The sequence below is a fragment of the Hemitrygon akajei genome, chromosome 15 (assembly GCF_048418815.1).
Source record: "Hemitrygon akajei chromosome 15, sHemAka1.3, whole genome shotgun sequence".
NCBI lineage: Eukaryota > Metazoa > Chordata > Chondrichthyes > Myliobatiformes > Dasyatidae > Hemitrygon > Hemitrygon akajei.
In genome coordinates, this window is record NC_133138.1 from 88,406,135 (window position 1) to 88,429,382 (window position 23,248).

General features: G+C 44.6%; 1 protein-coding gene across 4 annotated transcripts in view; it reads right to left on the bottom strand.

The window, feature by feature from the left end:
• Positions 1 to 737: 737 nt before the first annotated feature.
• The window catches only part of LOC140739523 (programmed cell death protein 4-like), a 45,341-nt gene continuing 22,830 nt past the window's right edge, over positions 738 to 23,248 (bottom strand). The window contains exons 4-11 of one of the 4 annotated variants that reach the window (XM_073067911.1): positions 22,889 to 23,002; positions 19,907 to 20,128; positions 14,970 to 15,067; positions 13,373 to 13,484; positions 11,196 to 11,303; positions 10,128 to 10,238; positions 4,942 to 5,081; positions 738 to 1,228 (exon numbers count right to left, since the gene is read on the bottom strand). In XM_073067911.1, coding sequence (XP_072924012.1) covers positions 1,168 to 1,228; positions 4,942 to 5,081; positions 10,128 to 10,238; positions 11,196 to 11,303; positions 13,373 to 13,484; positions 14,970 to 15,067; positions 19,907 to 20,128; positions 22,889 to 23,002 — 966 coding nt within the window. In that variant the 3' untranslated portion in view covers positions 738 to 1,167. The remainder of the gene's footprint in view (positions 1,229 to 4,941; positions 5,082 to 10,127; positions 10,239 to 11,195; positions 11,304 to 13,372; positions 13,485 to 14,969; positions 15,068 to 19,906; positions 20,129 to 22,888; positions 23,003 to 23,248) is intronic. The other 3 variants (XM_073067913.1, XM_073067912.1, XM_073067914.1) reach the window with 3 other exon arrangements.

The window sequence follows — 23,248 nt, forward strand, 5'->3', positions numbered from 1 at the left end:
AATACATGGTCAAAGAGCAGAGTCAGAGAGCAGCAGGGATCACAGCAAGGAAGCAGTAGGAGAGTCCACTGAACTCGTGTTGAAGGGAAGATTTAAACTTTCTCTTGTTGGCAAATTCTCTTGGTATCTTTTAAATTAGAGCAGCCTTTTCATACAGTGTGTAAAATTAGAAAGACAAGGCCCAGCTGTTAGTTTTCGCTTCTATGCACAATCTCCATCAGGCAACTTAATTGATTTGCCAAGAGTAATTTGCTGCGTCAGCAACTGGAAAACTCCATTCTGTGTGGCTGCTGAATCTGGTAGGTGTCAACAACAGTTTATTCATCCACCCCTTGTTTGCTTTGAAATCTGAAGCCGTGATCTGCAAGAAATTCTTAACTGTTCTCTCCGAATATTTGTAACTTGATTCCAGTTTACACAGAGTCAGTTTACTGGATGTAATTCAAAAAACTGCAGATACTGAAAATTGGAAATAAAAACAGAAAATTCAAAAAGCATTCAGAAAGTCAGAACTAGCACAGAGAGAAACAAGTTTGTTTCAATTTACAGTCAAGGTTGAGGAGAGGAAGGTTGGACAAAGGGAATATCTATGAACACAGGGAGAATAAAGTGTGATTAATTTAAGTGGGTACTTGATGGTACAACCAGAAGCTCTGGTTCTCTGCCACCTCCATAAATCCTCAAGGCCTATCCAAGCTTCTTGCAACAGAACACCAAGAAAACCACAGACCACCATGATCAAGCATAGGGTTTTATTTTCAAGAAGGCATTTGGATTATAAATGTTACAGACTGGATTTAAACATTTGACTATTCTTGACTGCAGTGTGAGAAACACCCAGAGTAAACACTCCACCAAGAAATACATTCAAAGATCTGGTTCAACAGGAAGCATTTCAAAATTTCTCAATCCATTCCCTTCCAAAGATCTGAGCCAAAAGCAAATTGTAGCAGTGGATACAACACCAATGAGAAGCAAATTCAAAAGCACAAATACAGTTAAGGTTAGGCATTTCTAAAATTACAACAGGCAGGAAGACCAATTAACAGAACCCTACACCAGGGTTGCTTCCCCACCTGATGAACCCTGAGACCCCTTTATCTGCAAAACCAAACACAACCCTTGCTGAGACTCCCTCCAGCATGTCCCATCTGTCGTCCAGGCTTGTTACTGGGCTGTGGCAGTAATGCAGTCTCTGGTGTACTCATCTGCAGAGTGCCTGATGTTACTAAAAAAAGGAGAGTAAATAACCACATGAATCAGATCGAAGAACACTGATACCTCAGAAATGATGAGGTGCAACAACACCTTGCACTTAAGTGGCACATTCAGCAGAGTGGAAATGTTTCCCCAGTACAGCATAGGAAGGTAACATAACTCCTCTGCCTACAGTAGATATGCCATCAGCTACAGTGCTAAAAATAACAAGGCACTTTCTATCAGCATTTATTTAACAGCCACATAAGAGATTTAAAATAGAAGTTACTATAGCTCCTAGAACTGGGATCCTGCAGGTTTGGACAGTTTTATAGCATGAAGGGGGCCATCACTACTCTGTTAAACCGTCTATGAATACTACTCACAATCATGCTCCACATTGCCAACCCTTTTGCGGGTACAAATATCCCTCTAAGTGGTGAATATTGTGGCCCCTGGTTTGTGTCTCTTTAGGTCCTTAAAGTGGAAACTGCCTCCTGAATCCTTGAATGCCATCACCACATTAAAGATGTCTACAGTCACCCTTCCATTTTCTTCTGCAGGAAGAAATCTGCTCAGTCTGAACCAATCTGTTTCTGTACTTGGGGCTGAACGCTTGTGCACTGGGGTTCAGTCCTCAGTGGAGGTGTGATGGGGGAGGGGACCACTATTAGACAGAGTAGACAAACAGGCAAGAGAATAACACTAGCAGTACCTCTGCTGTGGTAGCTCCGACCCTCCTGTGTTTCTGTCAACTCTAGACTCAGCTGTTCTAGTAAGGAGATAGGCAACAGTCCGATCTGACCATTGCTCCTGTGCTGTCAGGTTAGTAACTATTTTCCCAATCTACCAACGGATCAATTTCAAACCAAAATGAAAAAAGCTGTCAATACTGGAGCTCTCAGAGTGCAAGTGCTGGAAATATTGTAGCTGCACGTAACTTGCTTTCTCTCTCTGTATCATAACTTGCTAATTTTGTTGCAAGTCATTGATACATGAAAGGCTCAGCTCATTTGTATAAAACCTCAGTTAAGCCTATTACTGGATGGAATCCGAGACAAGGAAGTAATCACCCTGTAACTACTCCCATGTTATCCCCTATCACTAATATCCCATTTGTCCCAACACTCCTCCCCCATCCCATCAGTAACTATGTTTTTGTTCTCTTTTCCCAGTTCTGACAGTGTTTCCAGCCTTTTCTGATTTTCACCTTGTCTTGAAATTTTTCATGAGATTCCTCTGAACCTCTCCCTCCCCATCTCTATCACTTTATCCATCCCCACACTCCTGATCTCTGAACACTACTAATTTTGTTCTTCTGAGGTTCCCAATTGTTATTACCCTAGCAGATTCAACCATGTGTAAACAACAGTTCTTAAATCAGTCCCTAAATCTTCCTGCCCATCTGCTGACCTTCTAGCCCAACATGCTGAGCCAGCCTGGCTCCTGTCTTAACATGCAGTGCCACTATATTTTGTTTATCCTTCATGCAAGCCACCATATAAAGGCAAGTTGCTCCTAATGCATTCACTAAAGCATGGAGCAGTCAGCAGATGGTTTAACCTGCCCAGAAACAAGGGCAATACCTCACACCTCAGACACTGTACATTGCTCATGGTTAAAACCACCTTTCCATTCACCATTGTGACTGATGCAGACTTGAGCATCTCCTCTCCATCCCAAACTCCATTCTATCACAAGGACACTCATCCTTGGACATGGAGAACAAAAATTTCTAAATATGGTCTACAACTTTCCATACAACTAGGGCAAGGCATTTTTAATCCTGTACTCCATTGCACTGTAGGGCAGCACACCATTTGTTTGCTGGACCTACATGTTAATCAACAGTGATTCCGTTATAGGGCCACCAGACTCCTTCTGACCATCAACACCATTCAATCTTCCACCAGGTTGAAAAAAATAATCTCTTTCTCACTTTTCTGTTTTTGTCCACAATTTCTGTTTGTCATGTTCCTGCCCATTAGCTTAACCTATCTACATCTCCCTGGCTGCCCTTGCTGCTACCCTGCTTTGTATCACTAGCAAACTTGGATAAACTACATTTAGTCCCTTCACCCAAACCAGTGGTACAAACATTCAGTACTGTTGTCAGCACTGATGCCGACATCACCCCCAGCCCAAAAATGACCATTTATTGTCAGTACTATCTGTGGTCCATTCACCAATCCATGATACAATTGTGCTTAATAATCTCACGTGGCCCCTTATCAAAGGCTTTCTGAAAGTCCAAATATGCCTCATTTATTCCATTAATGAGGATCTTTGCCAGTTCAATGCATTTACATTCCCTGCTAGCCTTTACATCCATGTTTCATTGCTGCTCTGCTGACCTCGCCTTTTTCCAATCTTCAGCTTAAATGCACTTTTTGACAACTAAACCATTTTTCTTTTATGTTTCTTGATAGCAGTGGCCATTATTGCTGTTGGGCTCACACCGCATCAGTGAGCTGGCTTTATCCACATCCATTTTCAGAATGAACAAAATTTCTTTTGGTCCCAATGTAAAACTTCACTATATTATGAACTAGTCCCCAAAGGCCCTTAACCAGATCATGAATTAACTTTTTTTTGGTAGCACAACACTAAACCCAAAATAACCTGCTGCCTTGTTGGCTCTTCAGTATCCAGGAAACCAACTTCATGCATTCCCCTTCTCAGCATTATACTTGGTTTTCCCAGACCCTATATAGATCAAAGCTCTGCTGGGGCTATAGTATCATCTTCGATACACACAATATTTCCCAATTTATATTCCGCCCTGAATTGTTGATGGACAATGCTCTCTGCTCTTTGCTATTTCTCAGCTCCAGCCGCATTGGTTCTACTTGACTTTATAGTCACAGGCAGATACAAAGTTCAAAGGTCAAATTAAAAGAAACAGGTCACTTAGCTCACCATCTGCACCAATTTTTCCCTTCTTCTCACTGTTGCTCAACCCACTGAGTTCCTCCAGCAGATTGTTTGTTGCTCCAGATTTTAGTGTCTACAGTCTCTTATGTTTCCCACGTATTTTAGATTCTCTCCACATTCCCATCAACTCTCCTCAGATTCTACCACTCACCCACACACAGCTAAATAACCTACTAACCAGCATGTTTCTGGGATGTAGAAAAGGGGAACCCATTTTGCAACCATGCAATCAAGGCAACAGGCAAAATCCACACAGTCAGCACCAGGGTCAGGACTGAAATGAGGTCCCTGGAGCTGCATGGAATAGCTCTCCTAGCTGAACCACTGTGCTGCCCAAATTTCAGAACAGGCACTCTTTAATCCATGTAATTACTCCATTATCCCACTCTTTCATTGTGGAATTTTCCACATTGCCTGTCTGTCCTAAAAGTATACCGGAATATTTATTACATGTTAAATTATGCAACAGCAACTCCATAATGAGTTCTTATTTATTCCATAATCATTCATCATTCTTATTAATTTCTATTTTCGGTGTTAATTCATCCACTTAAAGTTGCAATGTGTAATCAGATAAAATCTTGAACTAGCTCCTTGCTCAGGCTATGATAATCCATTCCAGACAAACTCATTATCCAATTCACTTCCTTCAAATTATTGTATTATCCTTTCTCAAATTTTCTAAACTTCAGTTGAACCTACAGCCCTGCACCCAATCACCAACAATTTAGCTTAAGGCCTGATTATTCCATTTCTGAGGTTCTAGCTTGATACAAGTAGAGTCACAGAACTTAAGTTTTGACACAATACCATGAAGGACACTGCTCCTGGAGTGCTTTGGTGATGACACCTTGCTGATGGCAAAGGTTCACAAAGTCCTTCAGCGTTCTGTAGGAGTTTGGTACATCCAAGCTGATCTCAGGCATGGCTTCAAAGACCCGGTTGAATCCCTGCAGAAAAAGGTGGGGAGAGGTGTGGAAGTAAGGTGCCATGTTCAGCAAGAGATGAACGATACTGCACTTCTGTCAGTTTTGGTAAAACCTCCCAACATTGAGTCTGTCATAGACAAGGTTCACCACACCCACCGACCTTCTCTCCATTGACTCTGCCTACTGCTTCGGGAAATCAGCTAACATAATCAAAGATCCCTCCCACTCTAACTGTTCTCTCCCCCAACCGCCCTCCCATAGGGCAATACATACAAAAGTTTGAGAGCACCAGGCTCAAAGATAGCTTCTATCCCACTGTTATCAGATTTTTAAACAGATCTCTCATACTCTAAAAGATAAACCCTTCTAGTTTGTCATGGTCTTGTCTATCTGCACTACACTTTATCCTGTAACACTGTATTCTATACTTTGTCCTTTTTTAATAACCCCAAATACTTGTGTATGGGATTGCACATCAGGCTGGCAGGCAAACAACTGCTTCCCCCTGCATCTCTATGCATGACAATAATGAACCAATGCCAATTAATTTCTTGTTAAGTATAGTCACTATTGTAAAGAAGTGAGTGGAGCTGAGTGATGTGAGTGATGATGGTGCTAAACGGCGACTCCTTTGCTTGCATCTTTGGAATCAGCTCTATTCTTTCTTTTGTTACGAATGTGCCACAACTCTGAGGGGCCGAAGGATACAAAGTCGCCCCCTCCTTTTTGAGAATCGCAAGATCGCTTTTAATTCGGGTCTGGGACCCAAGAAATGAGAGAGAGACACGCAGAATCCACAAGGGTTTGGAATGTGTCCTGGCCTCAGCAAGACGGAACCATTGATAACGGCTATTGTCTCTTGGAGACGGAATTGTGTATTGAGTACTGTACTATTCATTGAAGCCCTCAGGGGATGACCAGAGTGGGCTGGTTGAGGGATTGCATCATCCCAACCTGATTGACATCTGAGACCCCGTGAGTAAGGATAAAAGAGGGTCTGGGGAACAACCCCTTTAGACGCACCAGGAGAAACGCTAGAAATCCCGTGACAGCGTTTAATAGCGACAGTCAGTGGGGCTCGCGTGCGTCCTTTTCCCTTGCTTGGGAATTGGCGGGCTCGCCACGGAAGAACGGCTTTAGCTAAAGGAGAGGCCACACTAACGGAACTCTGGAAGGATCAAAATCATAAAAGGAAAAGCCGGCAAGTTCTAAAAATCTCTCTCTTGACTCCAACCAAAGGCTGCAGCCTGAACGAACTGAGTGACTTTTATATTTCCATCGGACAATACATTATCCCCTAGTCAACGATAGAGCTTATTTCTTATTATTATTTAGATTTAGTATTGACGACGTATATTATCTGTATGTTTGCATTGATATTATTTTTGTGTATTTTTACTAATAAATACTGTTAAAAATAGTACCATCAGACTTCAACGGACCTCTCTATCTTTGCTGGTAAGTGACCCAGATACAGGGTTCCTAACACTTTGATATTTCTTTTTTCCCTTTTCAAGGTTCCTTTGAAGACCCTGGCCTGGAGTTACACTCTGATTTTGGTTCTTTGAGGAAATGGGACCCGCTCTCAGGGCCTCATGACCGGCCATTTTTCGATATCCCAAGGACGCAGCCTGGAAGACTTGCACGCCTTCAGGGTGCTGGATGTTTGTGGATCTAGAGGTGGGCTGATTCAAGGCTGGTGTTGCTGCCTGATGGATCAGGGGAGAACACGAAAGATCGGAAGCAGTGAGCTTGTTGCTGGCAATGTGCGCAGAGACTCGAGCCATTCTGGGACCGACTCTCTAGGCACGGAGCTTGGAAAAAGCGACGCAACAGACTTTTAACACCATAAATCAGCAAGTTATTTGTTATGTCTCTTGTCTCGCTGTGAAATGGGGACACCTTTTTCCCTTATTTGGGAGAAAGAGAGCAGGAAGTATGTCAAATTATTGGGTGAACGAGTAGTCTTTGGGGTACTGCAAGTCTGTGTCTTATTGATGCTTTGTTGCACGCTTGAGTGCTTGGTGGGGGGGGCGATGCTTATTTGCTGCAGGGGGGTCATTACCTTGCTGCTGCTTGTGCGTGGGAGGGGGGTGCTGGGGGTCTTTGGGGTTTGTCATTCATTCTTTGGGGCGGTCCTCTGTTTTCGTGGATGTTTGTGAAGAAAAAGAGTTTCAGGATGTATATTGTATACATTTCTCTGATATTAAATGTACCTATTGAACCTATTGAAGTAGTTAAACCTGGCAGCACTGCAACCTCCCATGAACAGCATGGAATAATAGATAGATAGATAGATACTTTATTCATCCCCATGGGGAAATTCAACTTTTTTTCCAATGTCCCATACACTTGTCCCATAAACCATAAACTAATTACATACAGGTTATCCGTTTTCATGCTAGTACGGGGATGTATGATTAATTGAGACCCTGGACCTCCCTTGCTCCTTCAAACAGTGACATGAACCTATGACATCAGTTGGTTAGATACACAGAGCCCAGTTTCACAGACTAATCCAACTCTTTCACTGCAGCTTCAAGAACTGAAGTCAGTCACCATTTAGACCATAAGACATAGGAGTAGAATTAAGCCATCTGGCCCATCAAATCTGTTCCAGCATTTCATTATACCTGATCTTTCATCTCTCTCAACCCATTTGCCTGCCTTCTGCCCTTAGCCTTTGAAGCTCTTATAAGTCGAGAATTTATTAAACTCAGCTTTAAATAATTCCAATGACTTGGCTTCCACAGCCTTCAGGGCAATAAATTCCTCACAATCAAATCACCTTCTTGCTACAGAAATTCCTCTTCATCTCTGTTCTAAAGGCGCGTCCCTCTCATCTGAGGCTGCACCCTCTGGTCCTAGACTCCCCCACTATAAGAAACATTCTCTCCACGTCCACTCTATTTAGACCTTTCAATAATCAATAGGTTTCAATGAGATCCCCCGGGTACAGGCCTAGAGCTAATCGTTCCTCATATGTTAACCCTTCATTCCTAAGATCATTCTCGTGAACTTCATCTGGACCCTCTTCAATGCCAGCACATCCTTCTTAGATAAGGGGCTCTAAACTGCCCACAATACCCTGTGTATAAAGCCTAAGCATTACATCCTTGCTTTTATAATGTAGTCCTCTTGAAATGAAAGCTAACATTACATTTGTCTTTCTTACCACTGACTCATCCTGCAAATCAACCTTTAAGGAATCCTGTGCGAGGACTCCCAAGTCCCTTTGCGCCTCTGATTTCTGGATTTTCTTCCCGTTTAGAAAAATGTCTACATCATCTGTCAATTTATTGCCCATTCTTCTAATCTGTCCAAGTTCTTCAGCAAACTCCCTGCTTCCTCAACACACCTGCTCCTCCATCTACCTTTGAATCATCCACAAACCTGGTCGCAAAGCCATTAATTCATTGAAATATAATGTGAAAAATGTAGTCCAATACAGATCCATGTGGACCAACTAGAAAAGGCCCCATTTATTCCCACTTTTCGCCTCTGTCAGGCAAATTTCTACCCGTGTTAGTACCTTTCCTATAATACCATGGGCCGTTATCTTGTTTAATAGTCTCAAGTGTGGCACCTCATCAAAGGCCTTCGAAAAATCCAAGTAAACAATGTCCATTGACTCGCCTTTGTCTACCCTGCCTGCTATTTTCGCGAAGAATTCCAACACATCTGTCAAGCAAGATTTCCTCTTAAGGAAACCATGCTGACTTTGGCTTATTTTATCATGTGCCCCCAAGTACCCTGAAACCTTATCCTTAATAATAGACTCCAACTTCTTCCCAACGATTGAAGTCAGGTCAACTGGCCTATAATTACTGTCTTTTCCCTCCCTTCCTTCTTAAAGAGTGGAGTGACATTTGTAATTTTCCAGTTCACTGAAACCATTCCAAAAAGCTAGTGATTCTTGAAAGATCATTACTAATACCTCCATAATCTCTTCACCCATGCCTTTTTTTCAGGGATTTGGACTCATTTCTAATAGGTGTACACATTTTATAAGAGGATCATTGGTTTCAGCAGAAGGGCAAATTGCTCGACTCCCAGTAGGTGCAGCTCAGAGACCCTGCTTTGCTCAGGAGATCACATTGGTGGCAGACAGCATCCAGGACTAGAAGGGGTTAATGAGGATTTCAACAGAGTCAGAGTAATATTGCATGGAAAAAGTATTTTTGCCCAGCTCAACCACAGCAACCAAAATGCTTATCCAAGCTCATCCCATTAGCTCATGTTTGGCCAATATCCTGCTAATCATGTAGCTAGTCACTGGTTCGAGCCTCAGCTGAGGCAGCGTGTTTGTGTCCTTGAGCAAGGCACTTAACAACGCATTGCTCTGCGACATCACCGGTGCCAAGCTGCATGGGTCCTAGTGCCCTTCCCTTGGACAACATCGGTGGCATGGAGAGGGGAAGGCCTGCAGCTTGGGCAACTGCTGGTCTCCCATACAACCCTGCCCAGGCCTGCGCCCTGGAAAACTCCAGGCGCAGATCCATGGTCTCTCGAGACCGACGGATGCCACCACCATGTAGCTGTCCAAATGTGGTGTAGCCTAGATGGGCTATTAGGCCAAAACTCTTATTTTAAAAAATATAAATGGAATCTATTAAAATATCAACTTCCAAATGGTAAATGTTGAGAGAATTGTGTACACTGCTCAGTTCTTCACTAACCTCCCCTACACCATGTGTGCACTTCCCACGGCCACAGAAAAGTAGCCAGTATAAACAAAGGACCCTCCCACCCCAGTTGTTCCCCTTCCCACCCTCTCCCACAAGGCAATAGATACAAAATCTTAGAAACATGCTCTATCAGGCTCAAAGACAGCTTTCATCCCATTGATATAAGACTCTTGAATGGACCTCTTATACAATAAAGACGAATTTGTGATCTCCCACTCTACCTCATCTTGGTGCTTGCACCTTATTGTCTACCTATACTGTACTTTCACTGTATTCTGCATTCTCTTATTGCTTTTCCTTCTGAAAAATTAAAAACTGATTGAATTTCCTCTGTTCCTGTGTTCTTACATGAAGATTTGCTTGACTTTACCAAACTCACCCGGTTCATCTGATCAAGAGTTACAAAGCCAGATTCCCAGAAACTCTTCAGGAGATTTACAATTAAGTTTGAGGTATTGACATCCATGGATTCAAGCGCCATCACCACGGCCTGCAGGAAAGCACAGGTTAGTGGAGATCTAGGGACAACATGAAGACCTGGGCTCAGACGGAACAGCAGCAACATGTGAGAATGGTCAGGGTGAGGGTGGACCAGGTAGGAAGACAGGTGAGATCAGGTCATTACAAAAGTGAAACAAACCTGAAGGAGGCAGGGAGAAGGGTGGGAGGTAGAAACAAGGCAGCAGCAGGTGGAAGGGTACAAGACAGGAGAGAGAAAGGGGTGAGGGGAAAGTCAAGATGCAAGAACGTCAGGGGGTTTAAATAGGGAAGGAGCAGAATAATTACCTGAAGTTACCAGAAATAAAATTGTAAACTTTGCAGATCTTAGTGATGGGACTAATGGCTCTACTTTGAGGTAGTTTCTCTAGACAGAGGTCAGGGGTCAGTGTGGAGTGGAAAGGTTAGGGTCCTCTTTGGGGGCTGATTGAAAATGTTCTCCAAAGTGGTCATCTAATCTGGGTTTGGATTCCTCTGCACAGAGGAGAAAACATCATGAGCACCATAAATGGGAGCTGCAAGAGAATGGCTGCTTCACTTAGGAGGAGTGCTAGGTCCTTGGAATGATGAGAAGGAAACCAGGTGAAAGGACAAGTGTTGCATCCTTATGGCTGTCTGGGAAAATGGAGGTGGACAGAGATGGAAAAGAAGCTTGTCCAGAAGTTTGGAAGTAAACATCCCTTTGGAATGCAGAAAGGAATGCGGACTATTACCTGGAATGATTTCTGTTCTTGAACAAATTCAGGTCACCAGCAGCTTCTCCTGTTCTTTTTCAAGGTGTCAGCAAAGGAAAAATGACAGAGGCACAATATTCTGACTACCCAAGGACAAAGTGTAGAAGCAGCGAGAGGGGAGAGTCCGGAGGTGGTGCTGGCTGCTGCTGATCTTCTGATTTACATGCACATAGACCAAGAAGCTCAAAGGAAGGAGAGGAGGGGATGACAGGTACCTCATAGACCAGCTCATGGTGGAAATGGGGCACCTCTAGGTTCTGCAGGCAGAGCTCAGCTTCAGCTGTGTCCATAGACAGGAGGTATTCCTTCAGCAGGAGATTCATCTGGTGAAGAGTTCAATGAGTTAATTCTTGTGCTTGCCCCCTTCTGCAGTCAGTGCCATAGCACAGCTCTTCCTGTACACACATGGGAACCCGGGGAAGAGTAAGAGATGGACTTGTGTTGCACTATGTATGGTATATGTCTGAGGTGGGCTGGATCAACAGTGCAAGTGCACTGATACAGTGAGCTGAAGAGAGCATAGAACAGTTAGCAGCAGATCAAACCCTTTGGACCCACCATGTTGTGCTGAACTGAACTAATTAAGCTAATTAGTTCAACCCGATCCCTTCTGATTGCACGTAGTCCATACTCCTCCACTCTCTGCATTTTTACATGCCTGTCCAAGAGCCTCTCAAATAGCTCTATCATCCTTGCTTTCACCACCATCCCTGGCAACACATTCCAGGCACCCACACATCACCTTTGCACTTTCTTTCTTTCGCTTTCAATGTATGCCCTCTAGTATTAGAAATTTCAACCCTGGGAAAAAGATATCAGCTGTATACTCTACCCAAGTCTCTTATCATCTTATAAATCCCAGGTTCTCCCTCATACCCCACTCTTCCAGAGAAAACAACACAAGTATGTCCAATCTTGCCCTCTAAATCCCCAGGCAGCAGTCTGGTAAATCTTTTTGCATCCTCTTCAAAGCCACATCCTTTCAACCAGAGCTAAATGCAACACTCCAGATGCAACCTAACCAGAGCTTTATAAAGCTGCAACATAACTTCCGGACTCCTGAACTCGGAGCCTCTGCTAATAAATGCAAGCATGACATGCCTTTATTTTCCCCACCTGATTGACTTCCCCACTCTACCAAAAGAGGTGTAAGGCCCACCTTCCCTCTGCTAGCCCGCAGGTCACCCTTGGGCAAGGTGAAGCACCTGCTTAGTCCCCACATCCCCAGCCACATAAAGCCACGGAACCAGGTGGTGGATGGTCATATGAGCAGCTGGTGTATATCATGTCTTGGTTTTGCAACCACTGATGCCTGGCAGACAACCTCTGAAGAGCATTGATAAAGGCTTGGGTCATCTGTCTTGTAAAGACACCGCCCAGAAGGCAGCAATGGTAAACCATTTTCTGTAGAAAAATTTGCCGAGAACAATCATGGTCATGGAAAGATCATGATTGCTTATGTCACATGACATGGCACATAATGAATGAACGATTGACTTTAAAGGAAAGAACTGGAGAGGGAGAGGGTAGTTTTCAAAGTGTAAAACTTGGAAATTAAAGCTGCAACTTGCATGTTATGCAGGAATTGGTTAGTTAGTCAGTTCTGGCAGGTGCAGCACAACAAACGTTGCTCACAGTCGGACTGATGTTGCAACCAATGTGAATGTAAACAGCAGGTTCTGAGGGTGCTATTTAAAGCAGAGATTAAACTAGATTAATGTGTACAAGCCAGCACCTACAAGAATTCATCCACTGGTACTATTATTATTTCACAGGTTCCTAAATTGGGGAATATGCCACAGAATGATAGAGACTTTTTACTTTGATAAAGTTCCATGTTCTAGTACAACTGTAGGGGCTTTTGGGAAAATAAATGACTTGGGGATGAGCAGCAGATAAATAAAGCATTTTGAAAATCCTTTATAATTGTCACGTGATGCTGGACTTTAAGCAGATCCTGAAATTAGCCCACCTTTTCAAAACAAGGTCCTGTGTCATAGGAAGACTAAAGAAGCGAGGATCAGGATAATAGAAGTCTCACTGCACACACAAGGCAAGCAAAGCAGCTTACATCAGGAACACAACAGCATTGCTATGCCATCAATGATGGGGCCTGCTTCAGTTTAGGGACCCAGATCCAGGCAAATTTGAATTGGGAAAAGGGAACCAGATTCCCATTCCCTACCAGAGGCTGTACAGATGCTTCAGGATAGGGTCTGCAGGCAATGGATGCTCCAGGGCAGACCAGGAGCACCCTTTGATCATTTCCAGGAGGGCAGAGTATTAAATTAATGCCAGCTCCCCCGGTCCATCCCACTCAAGGCCACAAGTAAAGTGCACCCTAGCACTTCTGAACCACCCTCCCTTCTACCGTGGTTTATGGTTGCCCTACCTCCTTGACGAGCTGCTTCACGGGTCTGAGACCCCCACCAACGCCCCAGACATTGTCTAGACGCATCCCCCGGTTCATGCTCAGCAACACGGTGGCTTTGTCCAGCGCTAGGCTGCAGAGAAACAGGCATTAGGTCAGCAGGCTGGCCTACTTCCACTGGTTCAAGCAGCCCAGGGTACAGGAGGAAAGGGAGGAATGACAACACAAGGAAGAGCAACAATCAAGTTGTTGGAGGAACTCAATGGGTTAGGCAGTATCTGTGGAGAGAAATGGATAGTCTGCGTTTCACATCTCAACCCTTCATCTAGACTGAAAAATAGAGGAGATAGTCCATATGAAAAGAGAGGGGGTGAAGGGAGATATGGAACAAGATCTGGTAAGTGATGTGGACTGAAGTGAGGGGAGGTGATAGTCAGATGGAAGAGGGAGAAGTGGCTGGGAGGTAGAGGTTACAAAGTGCTGCAAAGAGAAGGAAGATAGACAATGAAACCAGGGACAGAAGCAGAGAGAACAGTGAGAAACAGTGGGGGAAGGGGTCATTGGGAAGAATGCGTAAGTGATGGGCAGATGGAGTGGGTGGAGGACTGGAAAGAGACAGGTGATGGGGGCTAAGGTGTGGAATAGGAGGGACCTGGTACATCAGGTGGAGAAAGAAAAGGGACGGGGAGGACTAATTCACCTCAAATTGGAGAGTTCAGTCTTCAACTACTGGGTTGTAGACTAATGTGAAGTGTCTAGCCTCAGCCTAGCAATGGGAGAGTCTGAGGACACAGATGTTGGTGTAGAGATGGGGAGGAGAATTGAAATGGTTGGCAACTGGGCGCTCCAGATAGTTATGGTAGATGGATGGGGTGCAAGTGCTCGGTGAAGCAACGGCCAGTTTGTCCTTAGTCTCACCGATATACAGGAAGTAAAATGGAGGGAGGGAAATTTTGACTCCCCTCCAAAATAAAAAAATGATACTTTGATGGACATTAACATTTGCCATAGTCAGTGCTGCCATTGGTGGTGTGAGTGCCTGGGCAGTTGAAGACTCCAGTCGACATCACTGGAGCCAGTAGACCCTGAGATTTGGAGAAAAGGCCAGGGGCATTATCCAGATCAGAGCTCCCACGGAACTGTGCCACACACACCCCACCAGCATTGCTGATTATACATTCAGCATGGAAACAGGTTTCTTTGGTCTACCAATCCATGCCGACTGGCAACTGTCCATTTTTATAGTAATCCATTCTATTCTCCCAATATTCCCATCAACTACTCCCTCGAGTCTATCCTCACTCACTCGGGACAAATTAGTCTGGCAGGCTACCTGCGGGAGGGAACCAGAGGGCCTGGGGAAACCACACACTGCACACAGCTGTCAGGATCAAAGCTGGGTCTCTGGCACCATGAACCAGCTCAGCCAGCTGACCCCCGTGGGATCGGGGTTTCCTGCTCAGGGGATCATGCAGGAAGAGATTGTTGGAGAAGAGCTGGGAGCAGCGGTTTCTGCCAGTGCAGCCTTCTGGAATGATAACAAAACTAATATGTGAATGGAACTGAAGGCCACTTCAGCAGGATTGCCTGGTTGGTGCTGGAGGCTGGGAGTACTTACCGGGTGTGTTCGCAGTCAACCTTTCCCTTGTAACTGTCCAGGAAGTCTGCCGACAGAACGTGATCAGCCACGGCGCGGGCGACAAACTGGCCCACCATCTGTGCACAAACACAGCACAACATCCATTGGTAATGAGGCATCATGAAGGGGAAGTGTAACCCCAGCCCACCCACAAACTCCACCACAATCACAAGCCAGTGGGAAAGGGGCAACGGCCTGCATGCAGCACCCCTAGTGGGTGTTGGGGAGGCAGTGCAACATAAATAACATAGCCTCAAGACCCTCCAACTCAGGGAATTCCCCCAAAGTGTGGGGGTAGGGAGGGATGGGAAAGACCAAGAATGGCACAGAATGACCACTCACTCCAACTCCAAACATACCCCAGGGGTGTTCATCTTCACCCTTCCATAGGGGAGAGAATGAGATTAAACAGGTGTGCGTGGCTGCTAGGTCTCCAACTGAGGACCACCCTCCCCCCAATCCTGAGGAGTTGCAGAGGCTCTGTTTCCCACTGATCCCAAGCCACAGGCTGATTGCAAACCCCACTCCAGACTCAGAATACCAGCAGTATGCTCCGACACAACACTTTGTCAGAAACCAGTTTTGGTCATTCAGCAAGGCCAGTTCTTCAACCCTACCCAATGGACATCCCTTCATTACTTACCTTAGGGTGGTGGGCAAGGTCACACAGGACATCCATGATGCCACTGTGATGTGCACATATCTCCACACCTACCCCTTCCCCCAGCACCAATGCTGACAGTATTGAAAGAGTTACATATTAACACCAGGAAGCCCCTTCATTCAGGCCTGACATTAATGGACCCTGCAGACAATAGACAATAAGTGCAGAAGTAGACCATTCGGCCCTTCGAGCTTGCACCGCCATTTTGAGATCATGGCTGATCATCTACTATCAATACCTGGTTCCTGCCTTGTCCCCATATCCCTTGATTCCCCTATCCATAAGATACCTATCTAGCTCCTTCTTTAAAGCATCCAGAGAACTGGCCTCCACTGCCTTCTGAGGCAGTGCATTCCAGACCTCCACAACTCTCTGGGAGAAGAAGTTTTTCCTTAACTCTGTCCTAAATGACCTACCCCTTATTCTCAAACCATGCCCTCTGGTACTGGACTCTCCCAGCATCTGGAACATATTTCCTGCCTCTATCTTGTCCAATCCCTTAACAATCTTATATGTTTCAATCAGATCCCCTCTCAATTGCCTTAATTCCAGCGTGTACAAGCCCAGTCTCTCTAACCTCTCTGCGTAAGACAGTCCTGACATCCCAGGAATTAACCTTGTTAATCTACGCTGCACTTCCTCTACAGCCAGGATGTCCTTTCTTAACCCTGGAGACCAAAACTGTACACAATACTCCAGGTGTGGTCTCACCAGGGCTCTGTACAAATGCAAGAGGATTTCCTTGCTCTTGTACTCAATTCCCTTTGTAATAAAGGCCAACATTCCATTAGCCTTCTTCATGCCTGCTGCACTTGCTCATTCACCTTCAGTGACTGATGAACAAGGACTCCTAGATCTCTTTGTATTTCTCCCTTACCTAACTTTACACCGTTCAGATAATAATCTGCCTTCTTGTTCTAACTCCCAAAGTGGATAACCTCACACTTATTCACATTAAATGTCATCTGCCAAGTATCTGCCCACTCACCCAGCCTATCCAAGTTACCCTGAATTCTCCTAACATCCTCATCACATGTCACACTGCCACCCAGCTTAGTATCATCAGCAAACTTGCTGATGTTATTCTCAATGCCTTCATCTAAATCGTTGATGTAAATCGTAAACAGCTGTGGTCCCAATACCGAGCCCTGTGGCACCCCACTAGTCACCACCTGCCATTCCGAGAAACACCCATTCACCGCTACCCTTTGCTTTCTATCTGCCAACCAGTTTTCTATCCATGTCAATGTCCCCCCAATGCCATGAGCTTTGATTTTACCCACCAATCTCCTATGTGGGACCTTATCAAATGCCTTCTGAAAATCGAGGTACACTACATCCACTGGATCTCCCTTGTCTAACTTCCTGGTTACATCCTCGAAAAACTCCAATAGATTAGTCAAGCATGATTTACCCATGGTAAATTCATGCTGGCTCGGCCCAATCCTATCACTGCTATCTAGATATGCCACTATTTCATCTTTAATAATGGACTCTAGCATCTTCCCCACTACTGATGTTAGGCTGACATAGTTCTGTTTTCTCCCTCCCTCCTTTCTTAAAAAGTGGGATAACATTAGCCATTCTCCAATCCTCAGGAACTGATCCTGAATCTAAGCAACATTGGAAAATGATTACCAATGCATCCGCAATTTCCAGGGCCACCTCCTTTAGTACCCTAGGATGCAGGCTATCTGGACCTGGGGATTTGTCAGCCTTCAGTTCCATCAGTCTACTCATCACCATTTCCTTCCTAATGCCAATCTGTTTCATTTCCTCTGTTACCCTATGTCCTTGGCCCATCCATACATCTGGGAGATTGCTTGTGTCTTCCTTAGTGAAGACAGATCTAAAGTACTTATTAAATTCTTCTGCCATTTCTCTATTTCCCATAACAATTTCACCCAATTCATTCTTCAAGGGCCCAACATTGTTCTTAACTATCTTCTTTCTCTTCACATACCTAAAAAAGCTTTTGCTATCCTCCTTTATATTCCTGGCTAGCTTGCGTTCGTACCTCATTTTTTCTCCCCGTATTGCCTTTTTAGTTAAGTTCTGTTGTTCCTTAAAAATTTCCCAATCATCTGTCCTCCCACTCACCTTAGCTCTGGCATACTTCCTTTTTTTTTAATGCTATGCAATCTCTGACTTCCTTTGTCAACCACTGAGGCCCCTTTCCCCCCTTTGAATCCTTCCTTCTCCGGGGGATGAACTGATTTTGCACCTTGTGCATTATTCCCAAGAATACCTGCCATTGCTGTTCCACTGTCTTTTCTGCTAGGATATCCATCCAGTTAACTTTGGCCAGCTCCTCCCTCATGGCTCCATAGTCTCCTTTGTTCAACTGCAACATTGACACCTCCGAGCTGCCCTTATCCTTCTCAAGTTGCAGATAAAAACTTATCATATTATGATCACTACCTCCTAATGGCTCCTTTACTTCCAAGATCGCTTATCAAATCCTGTTCATTACATAACACTAAATCCCGAATAGCCTTGTCCCTGGTCAGCTCTCATACAAGCTGTTCCAAGAAGGCATCCCTTAGGCACTCTACAAACTCCCTATCCTGGGGTCCAGCACCAACCTGATTCTCCCAGTTCACCTGCATGTTGAAATCCCCCTAACGCCTGGCGTTAACGGACCCTTCAGAACTCTGATGGCAGAGGGAGAATGAACTGTTCCTAAATTGCTGAGTGTGGGTCTTCAAATTCCTGTACTTCCTTCTGATGACAGAAATGAGAAAGGGACACATCCCAGATGGTGAAGGTCCTTAATGATCAAAGCTGATTTGCTCAGACACTGTGCTTTTTGTCCTCGATGATAGCGAGTGTCAATGGTGCAACTGACTCAGTCGATGACCCTTTGCAGCCTCTTGCGATTCTGTGCATTGGAGATTTCATACTAGGCCGCCATGCAACCAGTCAGAATGTTCTCCACTATACACAAACTCGTATTGAAGTATAGAGTCTGGCGTAGCTTATCAACGTTGCATCGATGTCTTGGGTTCAGGATAGATCCTCTGAGATGTTGTCACTCACCGACTTGAAGCTGCTAACTGCTGACCCCTCGGTAAGGACTGGCGTGTGCTTCCTCTTCCTCAAGTCTAGTTGACTTTGAGTAGGAGGTTGCTATTGCAAAACCACTCAACTGAGATCGATCTCATTCCTGTACACCTACTCTGAAACCCTCCCAACACCACTGGTGTCATGCCGTTGGATGGAGCAGTGCCTAACCACACAGTCATGTGTGCAGAGTGAGTATAGCAAAGGGCTAAGCACACAGGCTCGAAGTGTGTGATGTGGATGTCAGCAAAGAGGAGATGTTAATATTGATCCACACTGGCTATGGTCTCCTGATGAAGAAGTCAAAGATCCAGTGGCAGGGGGAGGTACAGAGGCTAAAAATCCAAGCTGTAATCCGACGTATGTCTTGCCGTTAGCTAGGTGCTCCAAAGCCAAGTGAGACTGTGTCTGCTGTTGCAGTATTGCAGTATGTCCAAGTCCTTGCTCAGGCAGGAGTTAATTCCAGCCATAACTAACCTCACGGCAGCAAATGTGAGTCCCACCAGTTGATAGCTACACAGCATAGAAATAGTCCTTTTGGTCCATTGATTCTATGCTAGACATCAATGGCATGGATGTATTATCATCCCAACCCCCACCCCTCCCCAAACGCAGATTCTACCATACCCCTGCACACTGGGAGCAATTTAAGGTGAGCAATTAATCTACTGACCACCAAGACTTTGAGATGTGACAAGAAACCCACACACTTACAGGAAGACAGCACCCGAGGTCATGACTGAACCCATAACTCTGACACTGTGAGGCAGCATCTCAACCAGCTGAGCCACTGTGCTACCCTGACTCAGAGTTCAATTTACAGCTGTCTCTGTGCTGGCTCCACCTGTACTGCTTTCCTTACCACCCATTCGTATGCCTATCAAAAACCAACTGATCTGTGTTTTGGAGTTTTTACTGACTCCCTCCACTCTGCACTCCCTATCCCTCACTGCTCACTGCTCTTTCTGGCAGACACAGGGAAGTTTGCCAGTGTGGATGAGGTCAAGGAATCTGGACTGAAACAAACCACTGAAGGAGCTTGGTAGTTTTGGCAGCATCTCTTGGTGGAGACTCTGTTTCAGGACCTCCAGCAGCCCTGCCTCCTACACTCATCTGGGGTTTACAGGCAGGGATGGAAATGTTGCCAAAATGTCACCCCTAATAGAGGAACCCAGTCACTGCCACATACCTGAGGTGCTTCGGGAGTGTCCAGGATAAGGTCGGGTAATTCATGCAGGAGCTGGTCAAAAGCCTTGACCATGTCCTCAGCCAACAACTGCTTGCCGTTGAGATCAGCAAGGAGCTGGGAGATCAGCTCCCGGTGGCTGGACTTTCCCTCGAGTGACATGGTCACCGACAACAATGGGAGCTTGCTCTTCTTGTTGCCCAGGTTCATCTGGTGCAGTAACGTCTAGAAAACCAGAGAAACATCATTAAAGAAAATCTCTCACATTCTCCCCATCCTCAACACCACAGCAGTGTCAACCAGTACTATTAAACACTTCTTCCACCCCACGCTCTAACTCCGTCCACCTGAACAAACACAGGGCACAACATGGGGCCCATGTTGAGAGCTCTGGGGATGTCATAAAACAATGGTGGGGCATGTGCAAACTCACAGCTGTAGGTGAGGTTGTCCTGCTTTCAATGCACATTAGGCATTGACCACTGACCACTTGCGAAGAGCAAGGGAATATCAACAAACTCCAGCGACCCAAAGCCCAACTTGGTGCTATCTCTCCTTGGCCTTTGCTTTTCCTTTCACTCCTCCTGGATTATGCTATCACTACCAGCCCACAACAGACTTTTTCTCTGATGTCAAAGACCAGGAAATGGAAAGTCAAAAGGCAAACCAGTAAGCAAACCTTGGAACCTACCATGCAATCTGTAAATCCTTTTTATGTCCATGTGTGAGAGCTCCTTCCTCACTCAGCTAACAGCTAAATAAAGTATATCAAATCCTTCTTAGCCACCATTAGCTAAGGGAGCTTGGAGCAGTGCAAGTAACTGGGATCATTAACCTAGAGAAAATAAGTTTGAATCCCATCATCATAGCTCAAGAACTGGAAGCAGAAGGCTTTCACATCAGTGCTTGATTTATTAAAAATCAAACAGATTATCCTCACCCAATAAAGATAGTCAAAATTTGGCAACATCTATATGGAGCTGAAGTCACAGGAATTAGATCAGCCCTGGAAATTCTAACTATCTCTTGATCCTAACACTGCCTTCTCAAGATAGCCGATGACGAGCAATGCTGGACCTGCTGGTGACTTCAGAACCAGTGCGCTAATACATTTTAATTTATTTACAGATACAGTGTAGAAAAGGCCCTCTCGACCCCTCGAGTTGTGACACCACAATCCACAATATAACTTGACAGCTTACAATGATCAATTAACCTACTAACTGGTACGTGTTTGGAATGTGGGCAGAAACTGGAACACCCGGAGAAAACGCATTCTACAGGTAGGATGTACAAACACCTTACAGAGAACACTGGGATTGAACTTTGAACTCCAATGCCTTACGCTGTAATGGTGTTGCAATAACAATTATGCAACCGTGGCATCTGGTCATGGCTCTCTAAAAGTAGACCTGTGAGCAGTTGAGTCAATATTATGCCAGGGCCAGCTCATACCTGCTGGTTAGTAATGGGGCTGGATTTAGTCACATCTTCAGACAACTGTGTAGCCTCTCATGGACTTCTGTTTACACTACTCTCAGCCTCGGTAAAACAGCCGACATAAGCAAAGACCTTTCCTACTGTGGACATAGTCTCTTCTCCCCCACTTCCACCAAGTAGAAGATAAACAAACTTGAAAACACACTGGACAACGCTCGAGGACAGCTTCTACTCTGCTGTTACGTGACTACTGAATGCACGTCTGAACTCTGGACCTCACCATCTACCTTATCATGGCCTTGTGTCTGACCGTTTGTTTGTGCTGCACCTTCTCAGTAACACTATCTTCTGTTATTGCTATGAAATGATCAGTTTGGATGGTTTACAAAACTAAGATTTTTTACTGTATCTCAGTACAAAAGAAAATAAAAAACTAATTTATATGTTTTTGCACAACTTTAAACTCTTACTCATTATTTTAATTTCTTGTTAAAAAATCAGGATTCTAGTTATTTGGGACACACTGGACTAGTACATTTTGATCCAATTAAGCAGCTGCCCCAATTAGCCTAGGTTTCATGGAAACAGTTAAAAAAGGTATTAAAAAAGATGAACTACCATTTAACTGAGTAACAAATTATGTAGTTAAGTGAAATAGAGAACAAATTAGAACACTACCAATAGTACTTCAGATGGAGGAGTCTGTCCAGGTCATGTTCTTTTGACTGTAAATTAACAAAATCAGTGCAGATACTGCATGCAGATAATGGAATGCCTTCATACAAAGCTGTCAACGATTATATCCAAATTTTCATTTTCATTGTAACATTCAAGACGATTGTCAATACCTTTAAATTCTTCATAGTTTCTAATTTGTTGAAGTAGTGAAATATTTTCATTTTCACTCCCAGCTGTTTCTGGCATCCCCAAGCCAGAATGCTTGAAACTGTAGTGAGCAAAACAGTTCTGAATTGTCTTACTGCATATTTCTCACCAACTTCTTCTTCTTCCTTGAGTTTTTACAGTAGTTGGCATCCACACTGCTGCATTACTGCCATTTTCAGGATTTACTGTCCCTCATTGTCCAATCACTTGACTGCCTAAAGTTGTCTTTCCAGTCCCGTCGCCCTTAAAAAACTAAACAACCATTTCCTCCCCGATCACTCTCCCCACATTCCAGTAAACCTTTAACACTGTTCTCTACTAGTCCTATTTTGCTAACTGTAGCATTTCTCACCAAGTATCAGTGACAAAAATCACTGCTTTTTGAACACAAACACACATAACTGATGATTTTCAAAAACTGTTTGCTTGAAGCACACGTGCATGCGACTGACACTAGTTAGAAACTGTTCGGCAACAGTATCCTGCTCAATTATGTGGCATTGTGTCCCAATAAACCGGAAGCCACAGTATCTACATTTTAGTTTGGCTTATTAACAATGGCTGCATGCTCCACAGACAAGATTCTGACTCAGTTATCAGATCCCTCACCTTTACTTCACTGAGATTCAATGCAAGAGAAGTGCTAGGAATCTCACTTACGGCAACCTCCTTGGTATCTCCATGCTGAAGGTACTCCTGAATGATTGGGGTCACTGCCCTTTCAAACTCACTGTCGTCCAGTTCAGGAACAACCGTTTGGTATACAGTTTTCCCCTACAACAAAACAGACATCAGTCACTGACAACCTCAGAGATTCGTCAATGGAATACGTAAGAAATCTGCCACAGTGTCGGAACCCTGGCCACTCCGCTCCTCCTTCCTGCTCAGCCACTTTGATTCATGGCATAGCTGGTAAAGCTGCTGTCTCCCTGTTCCAGAAACCTAGATTCAATCTTCACCTTAGATGCTATCTGTGGGGGGGGGGGGGGGGAGGGATTGTATGCTTCCCGTGACTTTGTT